Source organism: Citrus sinensis, chromosome 2, assembly GCF_022201045.2.
Source record: "Citrus sinensis cultivar Valencia sweet orange chromosome 2, DVS_A1.0, whole genome shotgun sequence".
NCBI lineage: Eukaryota > Viridiplantae > Streptophyta > Magnoliopsida > Sapindales > Rutaceae > Citrus > Citrus sinensis.
Window position 1 is genome coordinate 21,666,004 of NC_068557.1, and position 18,166 is coordinate 21,684,169.

Sequence of the window (18,166 nt, forward strand, 5' to 3'; positions counted from 1 at the left end):
TAATTTGTTATCCTAGTAGAGAAGTTTTGGTACAACTATATATAACCATCCTGACTTCTCTATCTAGGTAAATAGTAATTTCACCCATACTTTACACTTTGCACTTGGGACCTGCAAGTGATAAAAGTAGCCTAAGAACCTTTATTTTTTTGTTAAGGAGAGTTCGTCAATTTTTATTTATTAAAATTAATATATACTGCTTACTTCTTATTATGTTTATAATAGTTAATAACTCATTTGGTATAAAGTATTTAAAGGAAAATAAGTGTAAATGGGTCATTTGCGAGATATTTTAATATCCTATTTTAGAAATATAAAATATATATTTATTATAAGGACATATGTTTAAAAATAACAAAAAATAAAAATATGTTGTTATTAATTTTTTTACTCACACTGAAATTTATATTTCTCTTTTTTGGTATTTTAATTGTTGTTTATACAATTTATTTAATTAATAATAAATATAGATAAAAATGTATTTGAAAATAAGGATAATATTATAAAGTTATGGTGTTAGATAAATTATTGGCTATTATGAAAACAGTATAAAGGTAAGTAGTAAATGTTAATTTCAGTGAGAAACTGGACGATCTCCCCTTTTTCAATGCAATGAAGAACTTGTTAAAATAGTTTGAATATTTATTCATTAGGGTGTGGCTATTTGCACTATAAAAATTACTATAAACATTCTAATTTCAATAAAAATTTATATTACAAAAATACCCATCGTATGAATTACTATTAAGAACAATTTGTTATAAATCAATATTATATAATCATTTTGAAAACCCATAAAATAGACTCATTATTCAATTTATAATTCTCATACTTTAAACCCTTAAACTTTTGTTTCTAACACCTTAATTAATATTTAGATGAAAAATGAGGAAATTAATTTGAGAAAAAAATTTGACTATATGTGTGATATTTTTTATTTTTTAAAAATAAAATGAAATAGAAGTACTACAAATGAATTATTATTTTTTTGCTTTGGCCCTTTTTCTGTCATCATCTTCATCTCTTCGTATTCTTCTTCTCCTTCTTTATCTTTTTTTTTTGGTATTATTTATGAAATATCACCACGTTATCATTGTAAGTTACTTTGGATACAAAATTTAATGTCGAACATAAATAAGCAAAAAATTGATTACAAAAATCTGTTAAATAATTTGTTTACAACTTGACTTTATTATATTCTTGTAATTATATATTAAATCTCTTAAAATCAGTAGTTAAATAGTTTTATTAGTGTTTTAAACAAATAAAGTTAAGAAACTTAAATAGTTTAAGAAAAGAAGTTTATGAAATTTTAAAAAGTGTACAAAGTAAAACTTAATTGTTATAATTAGTGGATAAGTGTGCAGAATAATAGAGTATTCGAAGTAATATTTAGAGTACAAATTGCCCCATCCTTATTTATTATTTGCTTTTATTTTAATCTTTGAATTAAGGGTTCATTATTGGCTTGGTTATGCGGGAAATGGGCCAAATTTTTTGTATTTGTTGGATCATAAATTTGATCCAAGATGAATAAATCAAGCCCAACTCATGGAAGGTTCCATGAGTAGGTATGGTTGGTGAGGTTTGAATTATTTGTGTTAGGTGTGTTAGGTGTGTTAGGTGTGGTTGGTGAAGTAGGTGAGTGGTAGGTTTTAATGGATGGTGAGGATGTATTTATTAGTTGAATAAATGAATGGTTGTGATTAGTTTGTTTCATGTATAAATACCCCCTCTCCCCTTCGGTTTAAACATCAAGTGAAGCAGCAAAATCTCTAAGGTGTAGAGAGTGAAAAATAAGAGTTGTAATTGGTGAGGAGTGTTGTTGAAGAAATAAAATAGTGTGTTTTTTGTGTGTTTTAATTGTTAATCCTCCAACAAAGTGGTATCACAGCTAGTGCTTGATGCTATATATAGTCATATAGCATATCAAATCGAAGATCTCGACGAGAGGAACGTGACGCCGCAAACATCATCGCGATCCGAGACTGGACGCGCCCACACTTGCCGCCGGAAGTTTTCTGTCCTGAAGCTGAGTTGACTCACCGAGTTGAACCAAGCTGAGCCGAACTGAACCAAGCCGAGCCAAGCTGAACCGAATCAAGTCGAACCGAGCCAACTCGAGCTGAACCAATCCGGACCGAACCGAGACTACCAAGCCGGTGTTGACCGTTGACCGACGTTGACCGTTGACCAGTGTTGACCGTTGACCGTTGACCGAAAGTTGACTCGAGTCCTTCCCCAGGTTTTTCGACGTGCCGGATCGATCTGTGCATTCAGAATCTCCAAATTCTCACTCAATTTGTGAGTTATGGCAAACGGTGGTATGATGTCATTTCAAGTTCCACAATTAAAAGGAAGTAAGTTTGACAATTGGAGTATTAAAATGAAGGCTCTATTGGGTGCACATGACGTATAGGATGTCGTGGAGAAAGGTTTTATTGTGCCAGAAAATGAAGCCACTTTAACTGCGGCGCAGAAGGAGAATTTAAAAGACTTGAAGAAGAAAGAGAATAAAGCAAAGTATCTCATCTTTCAATCATTAGATGAATATGCTTTTGAAAAGATTGCTGGTACAACCTCCTCAAAAGAAGCATGGGAGAAACTAGAGACCTCTTACAAAGGAGCGGAGCAAGTTAAGAAGGTTCGTCTCCAAATATTACGAGGAGAATTTGAGTCCTTACACATGAAGGCGTCGGAGTCAATTTCTGACTACTTTACTCGAGTTGTGACCGTTTCCAATGAATTAAAAAGAAATGGCGAGGAGTTAAAAGAGGTAAGGATCATTGAAAAGATACTTCGATCAGTAGACTCGAAGTTTGATCATATTGTTGTGACAATTGAAGAAACAAGAGATCTTGAGGATATGACGATCGAGCAACTTCAAGGAAGGTTGCAAGCCTATGAAGAAAAACAAAAAAAGAAGCAAGGAATCGAAGAACAACTTCTCAAGATGGAAGTTAATCCAAAGAAAAGAGAAGAAAGCTCCGACAACGAGAGAAGGCACTATGTCCGAGGTAGAGGTCGAGGACGAGGTAGAGGTCGTGGTCATGGAAGGTTGGAATTTCAACAACAACAACTCCAATTATGCCAAAGGAGAAAGCTCAACCAGAGGACGAGGCAGAGGCAATTCAAGATCAAGGTATGACAAATCCCAAGTACAGTGCTATAATTGTCAAAAGTTTGGGCATTATGCTTCAGAATGCAGAGCTCCAAGCACCAGAATTAAAGAGAGAGTGAACTATGCTGAAGAGAAAAATGGTGAAGATGGCACACTTTTACTAGCACGCAATGACACAAGTGGAGGTCAAGAAAATACATGGTATCTTGACACAGGTGCTAGCAATCATATGAGTGGAAACAGAAGCATGTTCGTGCAACTAAGTGAATTTGTGAATGGCAGTGTCGCTTTTGGAGATGATTTAAAAGTACCAGTGAAGGGTAGAGGTAACATTCTTTTTCGTGCAAAAGATGGTAGCCACCAAATAATTTCGAATGTTTACTATGTGCCCAATATGAAAAGCAACATTCTTTGTTTAGGTCAACTTTTAGAAAAGGGCTATGATATTCACTTAAAAGATTATAGTCTTTTTCTAAGAGATGACAAAGGAAATCTAATTACAAAAGTGAGAATGTCAAATAATAGAATGTTTCCTTTAAATATTCAAAATGATGTTGCAAAATGTCTCAAAGCCTGTCACAAAGATCAATCCTGGACTTGGCATCTTCGATATGGGCATCTCAACTTTGGAGGACTGGAGCTAATATCTAAGAAGAGCATGGTGAAAGGCTTACCATACATCAATCACCCTGATCAACTTTGTGAAGGATGTTTACTTGGCAAGCAGTTCAGAAAGAGCTTTCCAAAGGAGTCAAACTCAAGAGCTCAGAAGCCACTCGAGCTCATTCATACTGATGTGTGCGGTCCATTCAAGCCAAACTCCCTTGGTAAAACTAACTACTTCCTTCTTTTTATAGATGATTTTTCAAGAAAAACTTGGGTGTATTTTTTGAAGCAAAAATCAGAAGTCTTTGAAGCTTTCAAGAAGTTTAAAGTTGCAGTTGAAAAAAAAAGTGGATACCAGATTAAAGCCATGAGATCTGATCGAGATGGAGAGTTCACTTCCAAAGAATTTTTAGAGTTTTGTGAAGCAAATGGAATTCGACGCCCTTTGACAGTTCCAAGATCCCCCCAACAAAATGGTGTTGCAGAAAGGAAGAACAGAACCATTCTCGACATGGCAAAAAGCATGCTTAAGAGTAAGAGGCTACCTAAAGAATTTTGGGCTGAAGCAGTTGCATGTGCAATCTACTTATCCAATCGATCTCCAACAAGAAGCGTGTGGGGCAAGACGCCACAAGAAGCTTAGAGTGGAAGAAAACCTGGCATCACCCATCTAAGAGTTTTCGGAAGCATTGCCCATGTACATGTACCAGACGAAAGTAGAGCCAAGCTGGATGACAAAAGTGAGCAGTTCATCTTCATCGGCTACGACAACAACTCCAAAGGATACAAGCTTTACAATCCAAACAACGGAAAGATCGTGATCAGTCGAGATGTAATTTTTGATGAAGAAGGAGAATAAGATTTTGGCTCTGGTGTGGATGACTTCAACTTATTTCCCATTGAAGAAGATGATCATACACATGTAAAACAAGTAGACGAACAATAAGAGCCTGCCACTCCACATATCTCACCAGCACCAACCACATGCGGAGATTCACCGCCGTCTTTCTTAAATGAAAGAACCGAAGAACGTACAAGGAGTCTTCAAGATCTCTATGAGGTAACTGAGAGACATGATAATCTCACTCTTTTTTGCCTCTTTACTGATTGTGAGCCAGTCAACTTCCAAGAAGCTGCACTAGATGAGAAGTGGAGAATTGCAATGGATGAAGAAATCAAAGCGATTGTGAAGAATGATACTTGGGAGCTTACTACTTTTCCAAAAGGTCACAAGGCGATCGGTGTCAAATGGGTGTATAAAAAAAAAAGAAATGCGAAGGGAGAAATTGAAAGGCACAAAGCAAGGCTAGTTGCAAAAGGCTATAGTCAAAAGGCTGGCCTAGACTATGACGAGGTATTTGCTCCTGTAGCTCGACTTGAAACTATTAGACTTATTATTTCTTTGGCTGCTCAGAACAAATGGAAGATTTTTCAAATGGATGTGAAGTCTGCTTTCTTGAATGGATTCCTTGAAGAAGAAGTTTACATCGAACAACCATTAGGCTATGTGGTGAAAGGACACGAGGACAAAGTTTTGAGATTGAAGAAAGCTCTTTATGGGTTAAAGCAAGCACCAAGGGCATGGAATAGCAGAATTGACAAGTATTTTCAAGAGAAAGGCTTCACCAAATGCCCATATGAACATGCTCTCTACGTCAAAGAAAAATATGGAGATATTTTGATTGTGTGCCTGTATCTGGATGATCTCATCTTCACTGGAAGTAATCCAAGCTTGTTTGAAGAGTTCAAGAGAGTGATGATCAAAGAGTTCGAGATGACTGACATCGGACTGATGGCATATTACCTCGGCATTGAAGTCAAGCAAAAGGAAGAAGGCATATTTATCTCCCAAGAAAGCTATGCAGAGGAGATTCTCAAGAAGTTCAAGATGAATGATTGTAAGCCTATAAGCACGCCAGTGGAATGCGGAGTCAAGTTATCCAAACATGATGAAGGCGAAGATATAGATCCAACATTCTTTAAAAGTTTGGTTGGAAGCCTACGTTATTTGACATGCACAAGACCAGATATCCTTTATGCTGTTGGACTTGTGAGCCGATACATGGAGAATTCAAAGACCACCCATTTTAAAGCTGCAAAAAGAATCCTTCGCTACATCAAAGGTACAACTAATTTCGGCTTGCTATACTCATTTTCTAATGACTACAAGCTTGTTGGATATAGCGATAGTGATTGGGGTGGAGATGTAGATGATCGAAAGAGCACCACGGGATTTGTGTTCTTCATGGGAGATACTGCTTTCACATGGATGTCAAAGAAGCAACCAATTGTCACGCTATCCACCTGTGAAGCTGAATATGTAGCTGCCACATCAAGTGTTTGTCATGCAATTTGGCTCAGAAATTTGCTAAAGGAGTTGAGTTTGGCACAAGAAGAGCCAACTGAGATTTGTGTTGATAACAAATCAACAATTGCCCTATCCAAGAATCCAGTCTTTCATGATCGAAGTAAACACATAGACACTCGCTATCATTTCATAAGAGAGTGTATTGCAAGAAAAGAAGTGCAAATCAAGTATGTAAAATCACAAGATCAAGCAGCTGATATCTTCACTAAACCACTCAAACAAGAAGACTTTGTAAGATTCAGAAGTTTGCTTGGTGTCACAGGATCAAGTTTAAGGGGAGGTGTTGGATCATAAACTTGATCCAAGATGAATAAATCAAGCCCAACTCATGGAAGGTTCCATGAGTAGCTATGGTTGGTGAGGTTTGAATTATTTGTGTTAGGTGTGTTAGGTGTGGTTGGTGAAGTAGGTGAGTGGTAGGTTTTAATGGATGGTGAGGATGTATTTATTAGTTGAATAAATGAATGGTTGTGATTAGTTTGTTTCATGTATAAATACCCCTTCTCCCCTTTGGTTTAAACATCAAGTGAAGCAGCAAAATCTCTAAGGTGTAGAGAGTGAAAAATAAGAGTTGTAATTGGTGAGGAGTATTGTTGAAGAAATAAAATAGTGTGTTTTTTGTGTGTTTTAATTGTTAATCCTCCAACAGTATTACACCATTGGATCTTTCTCTTGATTTTATTTTATTCCGCAAAAATGTATCAAATACAAGAGAAATTTATTTTTCTAGCAAAGAAAACTTACACCACGAAACAAAAAACTATCCTACCCCATTGTTTGTGTAAATCTATCCCACTTTTATAAAATATTTACAATAAATTCATATTATTTCTAATAAATACAAATCAACAAAAATATTTGTATAATTAATCAACTAAATCATTCTTATATTTTTTCTTACTTTTTCTTTTTTACTATTAAGGTTGCTTTAATATAAGTTTTATTTAATTATTTTACCTTTATGATATAAAATGACCCAATTACCCAAAAAAAAAAGGTGCTCTTATATCTAATACTTTAGGTACTTAATTTTATGACTTGTAATCTAATTTTTTAAATGAAGTCTAATAATTTTCTATATTTTACATGCAAATGACATAAATTTGCAACCTGATAATTTATATAACTATTGGCTCATAAAGACATTATGTTAGTTTAATTAAAGATTAATAATCATACTAATAAAGTAGCATTGAAAATTTAAAAACAATGTACTTTATATAAAATAAAAAAATGTTGCAATTAAAATTTTTTTGGCACTTTTACTTTTAAGGGTGAACTAGTCAATTTAATTTTAGGATAAAGCAATCTTACTAGTCAAATATAATATAAAATCTAAGTCACAAAAAATAAATTTAGAATTTAAGATAGATTTAATTGATTAATTCCTTAGAATTATTCTTTAATTAAAATTTTTAAAATTAATATGAATTTTTTATAATTATTTTCTAGGAATGGGGTGGATTCACAGAATTCTAGGGTTGGAAATATCACCACCCTTAAAGTTGATGAAAGTTATAATTTGAAAGGGCATAAGTCATTGCCACGGAACCTTCAAAAAAAATTTTGAAAAGGGATATTATTATTTTATCATCTAATTGTTTTTGAAATATTATTTATCATTAAAATTTTCTATAATTTTGCCATCTAATAATTAATTTTTTAATAATCATTTAATATTTCAGTTTTTACCATTTTACCACTAAACTATTATCTATTAGGAAATTACTAATGTCATAGGGGTATTTCAGGAACTTCAAATATTAAACCAAAAATATTACAATATTTTTAATTTTATCAGTTGATTATTTTATATATAAATTAATCAATTGTTAAAAGCATTATCTCTCTATATATAAGTAATTTTTTTATTTTAGAGGATTAAATAGTATTTAAAGAATTTAGGGATAAAATAAATTTTTACAATAAATTTTGTTTAAAATTCTATTATTTTTACGATTTTATTGTAAAATGATAAAAATTAAAATATTAAATTAAAAAATTTCTGAAAACTCTAATGATAAAGTTATATATTAACAAAAGTAAAGTGATAAAATGATAATATCTTTTTTTAAAAAAAAATCTACTTGGACTTTACAAAATTAGTTTTACAATGAAAAAAATTTATACTTCTACACACTTTTGATGTTTAAAATTCAATTAAATCTATTATAATGTTTTGCCCTTTTCTATGGTAAGCTATTAATATTACAAGCGGGGTTTGATAAGTGTTTTGTAAAGGTAAGAGGAGCTCAACTCAATGGTAAGGCCACGTGATGATGTGAAGTGAACTACAAACCCCCGGGTTTCAAAAAGAACACGGTCCTCATATTCTTCTTTATGGTCCTCATTGTTGGCCATCTGAGTTTTATTATTTCATGTTATAGCCTGGTCAGATTTAGGATTTCTTTATTAAGACCCTTATCAAACCAAAATCTTAATTCTTCCCCTTGTCGTAATTATTATAAATTTTTGCAGGAAGTTTATTGTTTTGGGATAAATAAAAGAATTAAAATAGAGCGCCACATGTTGATATAGGGAATTACGAGGATACTCTCTAGATAAACTGATGCGCGAGGTATGCCCTAGTAAAATCAAAGAATTAAAAAAAATGTCGAAAAAATGACCATCACAAGTGCAGTCTCAACACCCAAAATGGAATATTTGATTTGATGAAATCAAATTAAATATATTCTTTCAGAAAAAGAGAGACAGATGGCTTTAAAAATTAGACAACCTCTGCAAAAAGAACCTTGGACCACCTACAGTGTACACCATGTGCACTAAACGGCCGTGCCCGCCAAAAATCGTTTCCTTGCTCCCCAAGCATGTTCCTAATGGCTAGAAAACCGCCTTAATGATAAAAGGATGTGAGAATTTCAGGAAAGACAATAAAAAATCTCCAATAGAAATGTGACACGTGGTAAGGTACCCAGACTATACTATAAAAGGCAAAAAAAGTTTTATCTCTCTCATAAGCTCTCACACTCACACATTCTTAGTCTCATCACAAATACACACATAAGACCTATGGGTTGAGGTCTTTTTCAACCTCCAACCACCAATTTGAGCGTCGGAGTGTGGTAATGCAGTTAATTTTTCTACCTCAGATGGCATAGATTGCCTTATTTTCATTATTTTTATTGCACTTAATTAAGAATCTTTTCCCTTTTAATATTGATTTAGCTAAAATTCATATTGTTGATTTGTTTCTAGAATCATTATATAAGGTTAGAGGTGGCAATATGAGTCAAGACACGATTAGATCATGCGAATGCAATACAATGATTTTGTATTTGGGTTGATATAAATTGATCGATCGATAATTGTACTGTGTCATAACCCTTTTTCTTAATGTTTTATTCATATTGAATCACCTTAACATGTTCAACCATTTACGGATTGTAAGCCTTTAAAACCATACGGTTTTAAAGTTTTTTCGGACCTTTCCGTACTTTAAAATTCTGGACTAGAACATATATATATAATTAACCACTTAGAATTCTAATATAGGTTTAAGAGTTTTACTTGTCTTTCATTAATGTATTTTCAGTTGACTAAATTACACTTGTGTTAGAGGAATTAAGAGAATATGCTAATAACGTGAGATAAAATGGGGTTTCTGTAATGATTCTTTTGAAAGTTTGGGATTAATGTAATAATGTCGATTTAAATGGGGGTTGAACGAAATTTACCCACATATTAATAATACAATATGCCTTATTACATCACCATTAAAAGTTGATATTCTAAATAATTAAGCATGTCATCAATGTCAACCCTTGTTTTGGTTACTCTTCCTATTTTAATTAACTGAAAACGGAAAAAATCGATGCCCAAGATTGCGTCACACGGCCACCTATTTAATTGTCACGTGTTCACAAGAGTAATAAACAAAAATGCCCTTAATTAGAGTGCATGTACCATAGTTACAGAGATTTGCCCAAAATAATTGGAGGATTTTCTTTGATTTCTTTTGGTTAGTTGTCAACTCTCCTATACAAATACATGATACGATGTAGTTAAAAAAAACGCAACTTTCATCTGCAAATCTTGCTCCTTTACATTACTTCTACCCAAAACAAAAGGCAGTCGACTATGAATGTTCAATAGCAAATTACCGCTACTGAGGACTTGACGGTGAAAATACCTACTAAATTCTTAGGTAATTACAAAAAATAATAACAGCAAAATTATATTTTAAAACATGCAGATGTTTTCCACTTTGGAATTTTTATTGATTGTAATGATTATATATATAGGAGTGAAATCGGTGCAGATAAAAGAGCAAGTGCAAGGGATTGTGATGATATTAGAAGGTGAAGACCCGATTGCAATTTGTTCTTTTGTGAGGAAAAAGGATCGGACTGCCAAAATCATACAGTATGGTCCGTTATGAAGAAAATTAAAACGAGAGAGCTGCCACGTCGAAAATAAGAGCCAACCAAAGACGAACAATTGTGTTAGGTCCTAGTATAGATATATTTTAATTTCCGTTAATAATTTCTCCTCACATATATATGCTTGTATGTGTGGGTCGACGAATTAAAAAACTTACATCGATGACGAATGAGAACAACATTTGCATGAGATGTTTTTTGTTGATTTATTCCTCTCTTCATAGTCGTCTCTGATTGTTTTTTTATTTTCTTTTGAAATTTATCATTTTTTGAACATGATCGTAAACAATTCATGTGAAAATTTCGACTCAAACCCACACAGAGAGAGTATCTGTTTGCTGTTTCAGTATTGCTGCTGCTTGTCCATGAGATTTAATTAGAAATTTCTTCTATACATTGTGTGATATTGTTCTGAAATTTTCAGCAATACTAAAGGGGGAGAATGGCATTAAGGTCCCCAATATTTCTGACTAACTCGTGTTCCTAATTTATTGAAAGATAAATGCGACATTTTGAGATATATACACCAAATTCTTCCTACCTTTTGAGTTTCGACAAATATATAATATTGGACTGACAATTAGGTTAATTATCATAGTGAAAGAACCTAAAAAAATGCTTTTGTCCAGTTAGAATTTTGACATAGGGGATGCAATGGATAATTACAAAAATTAGAAAACTAAGAGGTAAAAGTGAAAAATAATAGGAATCTAAGTGTTCTACTCTCTAATTTATATGAAAGTGTTTGATGATCATATACATTCGAGAATATTTGATTTGAATTTGAATTGCTTAATAATGTGCAACGTATATAGTTGTGCGTATTAACAAACATGATCAATCAATAACTATTTGCCAACAACCTCTTGGTTAGTTTGGTTTGCACCTTCTTTCTTGACTCTAAAGTGGAGGGTTCGAGTCTTCTCAATAATTGTAGGACTAATTTCTTATACTAAGATTCAATTATGTACTTTCAATTCAATTCGAGCTTAGAATGTTAAGCTTTGATGGTAAATTTATACAGTTTAATTTGGGCTTTAGAATATTAAGCTAAATTTTTACTAAGTCAGATTTGGTTGTATTGTAGATAATATTTTTAAAAAATTGATGAAGTAGAAGGGGTTGCCTTCAACTTTACTAACTCAGATTTGGTTGTATTGAAGATAATATTTTTTAAAAAAAATTGATGAAGTAGAAGGGGTTGTCTTCAACTTTAATTAGACATTATGTGTATTGTGATGTTGCTCTTAAAACTGTAAATTTGTTTTGGCAGTATGTAGTATTTATAAAAGTATAAGAGTTTTATCAGATATAATTAGGTCTCTTGATTTGGCTTGATTGCTTAATCTGCAAGGTCCACTGGGCAATAGCAAACATGATCAATTGATGAAAATTTAGAAATATTTACATTCATAAGCTTCACAGGAGCAAATGATAATTTCGTCCAAGTTCACATTCCCATAAAATTCCTTTTTAAGGTTTTGTTTACATGTGAACGAGTTTCGGTTCGATAAATATAGGCATCATTTCCATGTATATAGGTGTAGAGGTGAAGACTTTGCAGAATATGATCATTTGCTAAGATAATCAAAAGTAACTAATTCATGGCACTTATGATCAATAACAATAGAAAGAATTCTACCGCTTGATGACACCATCTAATACTAGTCCCATGTTAATTAATTATAAACTAATCAAACTGTATATATCTAGTTAAGTGTATTTCAGATCACAAGGTGGTCCAAAATTCAATGAGAGTCCACTTTATAAGAACATTTTAATAGGAAGCCAATATTTTTTACTGGTTTTTAAAGTAAGATATGCTACTTTGGATTTATTCGTTCATACATAATAATTAATATGCTATTTAATTGTGATTTGTTAGTATCCTTATGATTTATGAAGCATACACTTAATTGTTGTACATTTTATCAATGCGTTTGATCACACCGACCATCGTCATTTTACCATTTCATTTTTTCGTCCAAATGTTGCCTCCACTAATCTACCTTGGAAAAAATAATTATGCACATATAATGACACTGGTTTTACATGAACAAATTTGGAATTTTTTGTGCTTCTAGTTCACGCAGAGCTTACATAAAACACCAGTAATTCACAGACCAATACAGAAACAAGCTCGTGCTACGGATTCTTTTTTTCACATGCATTACTATATTTGTCTATTAACAATTTGCATTGCCTTTCCCTTTTTTGAAAATTAAAAATATGAACACAATAACCAAATTTAATTTAACCTACAATTATATATTTTCTCAATAATATCACGTCAAACTCACATTCCCAACAAGGCCACTCAATTATACAAATAGGAGGAAGAGTTCTACCTCGGCTCCATAATTCTCTGAAGAAACAAGCAGTTATCATTTGGTATATTGTCTTTTAATTTTGCGCAAATCATCTCCTTCACGTTACGCTGAACCATGAGGGTATGTATTTTCAACGCGCAATTTAATTTTGTATTCAAGAATAAATGAACCAGCCTTTGCTTTTCAAAAAAAATTATTCCGTGCTGATTATTTTACGTGCTGAAACGAATTGAAGTTGCTTAGTTATGTATTTTTCTTCTTATTGCATATTTTTCTTCTCACTGCAGAAAAAGATTTTGTATAGATTGGACAACATGCATAGCCCAAAGTGTCGCACAAAGGCCTTCAAGATCATAGCTGGCTTTCCAGGTAATCAACAGAATGCAATTGATTATTCATATTTCATAGTAGCTTGTTGTACCGTTTCTTAAATTTAATATTGGTTTGTCTTGCAGACCCATACTATATTGTTTAGTTGATTTTTAATTTTCTCTAAGAAATCACCAAACTACTTATTAAACCAATCTTTAAAAATAAATTGTAATTATAAAAATATTCATTAATAAATTATAATTTTAGACACAAAATATAGTTTTAAAAAATTCACTCTTTTAATCCATTTTTACATTCAACTTTATGTTATTTTTCATAAACCCTATATTGATATTCTTTAGTTCCCTTGGCTTCTCACAAAAATTAAACCTCCATGGAGTCAGAGAAGACAAAGGAAGAATCAATTGAAGGAGCTAACGGAGACTCTTTTCAGATCGATATACTGGATATTGGATTTTATTTCTATCAGTACCAAAGTTTTTTTAGGCAGACGTCTAGTCATTTTCCTGGCATCAACCGCTTTCAATAGCATTTCCAAGTTAAAAATGCGGTATAATTATCACTTATTCTCAAAATCAAGTAGTGGTACCACTTGACAAATGGCTCTCACTTTTACCATTATTAGCTGCTCCAGCCGTTTTGCTTTGGCTTTCCTTACTTCACTTGGAATTTTTCCTCCAAAATATATAATTGGGAGTATTATTTGTGTTCTGTGTAATATTTTAGTTTTCAATTTAATAAATCTAATCATTTATTTAAGGTTTTTAAATAAATTTAATGGGTTTAATTAGTAAAACCATATTATTATAATAGTTGGGTTCAGTAAGAGTATATTGGACATTTAGGTAGATTTGTTGAGTAAAATTTAAAACTTTAAAATTTAAGAGTTTGTTTGTTTAGTAAATGAGTGTAGTGAGTAGTTTGGTGGATTTAAATAATCTTACTCTTTCTCTATTCATACTTTTGATGCAATTTTAATTTTTTCTATTGACGGATTGGGCCCTTTTGTGCCCCATTTGTTTGGATGTTACTTTCAAATATATTTTTTAATTTAAGTTTCCACTTAGTTGTCCAAGTTTTTTTTTTTTAAAAAAAAAGAATATGATCATTGTCTCGACTTATATATGTTGATACGGGTAGGGATAGTTCTATATTCAAGGGTTTGGGGGCAATTGATCCCACTCGAAAATTGATTTTAGGGTAATTTTATAAATTATTATTATTTGTATTATGGTATTGCCACCATGAATCAAGTTTGTAGATCCGCCCCTAAATACTGAGTAAATAACGATAGAATTATTGTAACATTAAGTGTACAAATTGAAATAAAGGTTTGCTATCGGTGGCGATGAAAGGGGATGACTTGAGACACATGGAAGTAATAGGAGATATTGATGAGGTTGCTCTTGCAAACATGCTTAGAAGGAAAATTGGGTACGTAGAGACGATGAAGCTTGATATTCTCGATGGTCGAAATCAGCCGGCAATAGAGCCCGAGGTGCCGCAGCAGCCCTTCCCTGCTGAGACCCCTTGCTGCTCCATCATGTGAAGTGTGAACTCTGAGGAGACAATTAATATTAACGAAGTGTAAATAAATTATTATTATTGTTAAAAATCAGAATCAAGTAGTCGCGTGCGGTTGATCATATTAGGAATATATCCAATGATTGTTTCTGTTTGAATTTCCATTTGTAATCTTTATATACGTTCAACGAATTTCATGGAATTAATTTAATCTTTTTTTTTTCAAATTTTTGTTACATATGATGTGAGTTGTTGAGCTATAGAATGGCTTTCAAATAGTGATAATTCAAGTGTTTGTGTTTTAACATATGACTTGCCGATCAGATTATTCCTCCCTGTATATATCCATATAGAGATGCTTAATTAAGATATAAACCCAACTTGCTTGTAATCATCATAAAATTAATTGGAGATTTATAATCGACTTAGCTAGCTAACGGATTTCATTCATATTGAAATCAACAATTGATGATGATGGCGACGGGGCACGTGGTTCTGTATAAAAAGTCATGATCAGTACTGATAAGTCATTAAACCAAACTGATAACGATCAGCATGCAAAATTTTATTTTCACAAACTTTATCCATAGTCGGTCCATAAAACTACACAAACTAATTTCGAAAAAGCAACAATTGTACAGTTATAATGGTAAAAGCCAACTTTCTAACAACTCTCAATCACATAGTTTAATTACATCGTAAGGATAAATAATTGAATAGACAATTGTATTAGGTCCTAATAGAGGTATAATGTTAATATTGAAAATTAAATGTTGATGCATGCAAAGGCAACTGTAAGCAAGCATCTTTAAGATGAGATCATCAGATATGGCTTTCATTCTTGACGCACTTGGCTCTCTTGTTCAATTATTCTTTCAATTGCACTCAAATTGATAACACTCGCCATTTCATTTTCAGCCAAAGTTTATGTATGTGTATTCTGCAACTAAACAGAGTTATAATTGTAGTTAAATGAACATGTTTGAAAATTGAGGGGCGATACACTCACCCAATGGGCCTCCAACCAAGAAAAAAATTTGAAAAATAGAAATTGTTTTTGAACGGGTCGATGATCATTTTAGGATTACCCGTCGGGGTAACCATTGTTCCCCTTACAAAATTTGTGTAAAAGATATACAACTTTTGACTTCTGGGAAGCTTTTTAACTACTTTTAATTTTCAATCACATCTACGCGGAGTTTAATAATCACACGATAAAGATGAATAATTTGGAAATTTAATTTAACCACTTAGTCTTTGATTCACAAACGTGATTTCAAGCTTTGTATTATCGAGTTTGTTTTTGTGTTTTCTTCTCCATTGGCCTTTTTTGCCTTTCACATGTATGATGTTGAAAATATGAGCCCACAATTATTGTTGTTTCCTTTGTGATCAACACGTCTAAACTGCGTGCCATGGCGGAAACTTACATGGCTGCAAAATAGTTTAATTAGGTCATTTCTATATATAAATAATTTTGTTATTAGCAGAGCATTTTCCAAATTTGTAAAAATGGTTTAGTTTTTCCTATTTTTGATGTTTTGCTAAATACATAAAACTAATTTTGAGGGTTGGGCTTCTCAAAAGAGTTGTATGATAGTGTGCCCTTTTAATGTTCTTACTAGAAATCACTTCTTCGTTCTCCTTTATCCCTAAACTTCTTTATTATTATATATTTATGATGAGGCAGTTTAATTAATTCACTCTTCTTGAGTGGTTTTCAAAAAAATTTACTGAGTTTTACCAATTTTCTTAGCTTAAAAAAATTAATTAATTAGTAAATTATTTTTCTTGCGGACCAAGCATTAATTTTGTCGAATGATGGTGATGAAACTCTGATGATGTCACCTTAAAGATATCATACAAGCCTTTGCATGCATCACCTTAAACATATTTTACCTTTTTACGAGCGTCTATGGATTATAAATATACGTGTAGGATTAAATAAGATTATTAATTTGTCAACAATTGTAGGCTACGAAATTAATTAGCATCTCTTGTCCAAGAGTTTGCCTTCTCCATCGTTTCGGTCCATATATAGTTATTTATTATGGTAATTATATTAAGAGAATGACTACAGTGTAATATTGTCTTTGTGACTCTGATATATGGTACTCTCATTCTCTTATTGTTAAAAATCTCTAATTTTGAAAGTTTTCATTGTTGACTCTCCCTCCCTAATTTTACATTCTTATCCTTCTCAAATAGTACTTTAAACTCGATATCCTAGCAACTAAAGATTTAGGGGTCTAATGAAAATTAAAAAAGAGTGTAGGGCATATTGTTCCAAACGGTATTGTATTACATATATACTCGTAATTAAATGAACGCTTTTGAAAATTTGAGTGTTTAACGAACACTTTTGAAGGCTAAAGAAAAACTAAAAGAATGCTTTGTAAAAAAAAAAAATCACATACTTTGGCCAGCACTTTACCCTTTACGAACCGACCCGGTGCGAGCGGAGATTAGTCTGGGTTGTGGTACGGGCTTAGAGATGTCTCTCACAGTTGGAGCCCACTCAGGACCATCTCGTGGTTCAGACACAAAAAAAAAAACACATTTTGGATGTAACAAATATTTTGAGAACCAATTGGAAATTAATGCCTAAGCCTTGGGACTATAGTTCTAGCTGGGATATGTTATCAACTGAAAGTACTTGATTAATTTCTTCAATAAATATAAGATGATCGGCCATCTTATAATACGGTGATTAGAATTACAGCGTCGTTATCATAATAGATTTAATAAACAATTGGTTGCTTTTGTCAAATAATTAATGCAATGAAAATTTGATGATCTCATCTTGAAGAAGTCGTATCGATCTTTGGATGCATCAATGTTCATTTTCTTCTTTTAGTTCAATAATGGGTAGTTGTTTAGGCGACCTATTATATATGTTAGTCAGATTTTCAAATCTTGCCCACAATCAGTCAGTTTCCGTGATGACGATGATGAAAATAATTGAAGTCACGATGAAGTCACGATGAAATATATTAATTAATTTTCCATAATTTAAAGCATTGAACACTAATTGGGTCTTTGAAATGTTCATAGATTTAATTTGGTATTGTTTGTTAATTTCCCAATTTAAAAACATTTAAGTTCTTTTCGGTTAACAAAGTGAGGCTGCACAATAATTTATTTAATCTTGAAAACCAGCTCAACCGATAGGCACATCTACTGAATTTAAAATTGATTCCGCAATCACTGATCACATAAATTTCATTCTCAGGATCTCTTAGAAGAGGAATGGCTGCTAATCAGTTTATTAATTAACATATGAGTTACGTAGGTTATAATGGAATTAATCTTGTACATACTTTTTATGGTTACGTACGTAAGTTTAAAATTTAATTAAGCCTATTGCAATGTTTTGTCCTTTTTCGTAATCTTAATAAAGGTAAGGCAATACATATAATGAGTGGGGTTTGATAAGAGTTCTTAGGGGTGGGCAAAATCGGGTTCGGGTAAATCCGATCGGGTT

General features: G+C 32.4%; 3 protein-coding genes across 4 annotated transcripts in view; all 3 read left to right on the forward strand.

Moving 5' to 3' along the window:
* LOC102626749 (heavy metal-associated isoprenylated plant protein 16-like) overlaps positions 1–18,166 on the forward strand; it is a 47,689-nt gene that overhangs the window by 20,346 nt on the left and 9,177 nt on the right. The gene's annotated exons all lie outside the window — the stretch shown is intronic.
* Positions 1,574–3,765, forward strand: LOC127900327 (uncharacterized). Its single transcript, XM_052434964.1, has 4 exons — positions 1,574–1,585; positions 2,420–2,776; positions 2,889–3,626; positions 3,694–3,765. The coding sequence occupies exons 1-4, from the start codon at positions 1,574–1,576 to the stop codon at positions 3,763–3,765; spliced, it is 1,179 nt and encodes a 392-aa protein (XP_052290924.1).
* LOC112497175 (heavy metal-associated isoprenylated plant protein 47-like) lies at positions 12,827–14,797 on the forward strand. Of its 2 annotated transcripts, XM_052435590.1 has the most exons (3): positions 12,827–12,945; positions 13,113–13,194; positions 14,490–14,797. In XM_052435590.1, the coding sequence occupies exons 1-3, from the start codon at positions 12,940–12,942 to the stop codon at positions 14,705–14,707; spliced, it is 306 nt and encodes a 101-aa protein (XP_052291550.1). In that variant the 5' UTR covers positions 12,827–12,939; the 3' UTR covers positions 14,708–14,797. The 2 variants fall into 2 exon arrangements, with proteins under 2 accessions (XP_052291550.1, XP_024950516.2); XM_025094748.2 differs by lacking the exon at positions 12,827–12,945 and having other exon boundaries at positions 13,049–13,194.

Coding starts and splice junctions, on each gene's coding strand:
- LOC112497175 (XM_025094748.2), top strand. CDS start 13,071: ATGTATTTTTCTTCTTATTGCATATTTTTCTTCTCACTGCAGAAAAAG. Junction 13,195..14,489: donor GATCATAGCTGGCTTTCCAG/GTAATCAACAGA, acceptor ATTGAAATAAAG/GTTTGCTATCGGTGGCGATG.
- LOC127900327 (XM_052434964.1), top strand. Junction 2,777..2,888: donor ATGGCGAGGAGTTAAAAGAG/GTAAGGATCATT, acceptor AGCAACTTCAAG/GAAGGTTGCAAGCCTATGAA. Junction 3,627..3,693: donor AAGGAAATCTAATTACAAAA/GTGAGAATGTCA, acceptor AATGTCTCAAAG/CCTGTCACAAAGATCAATCC.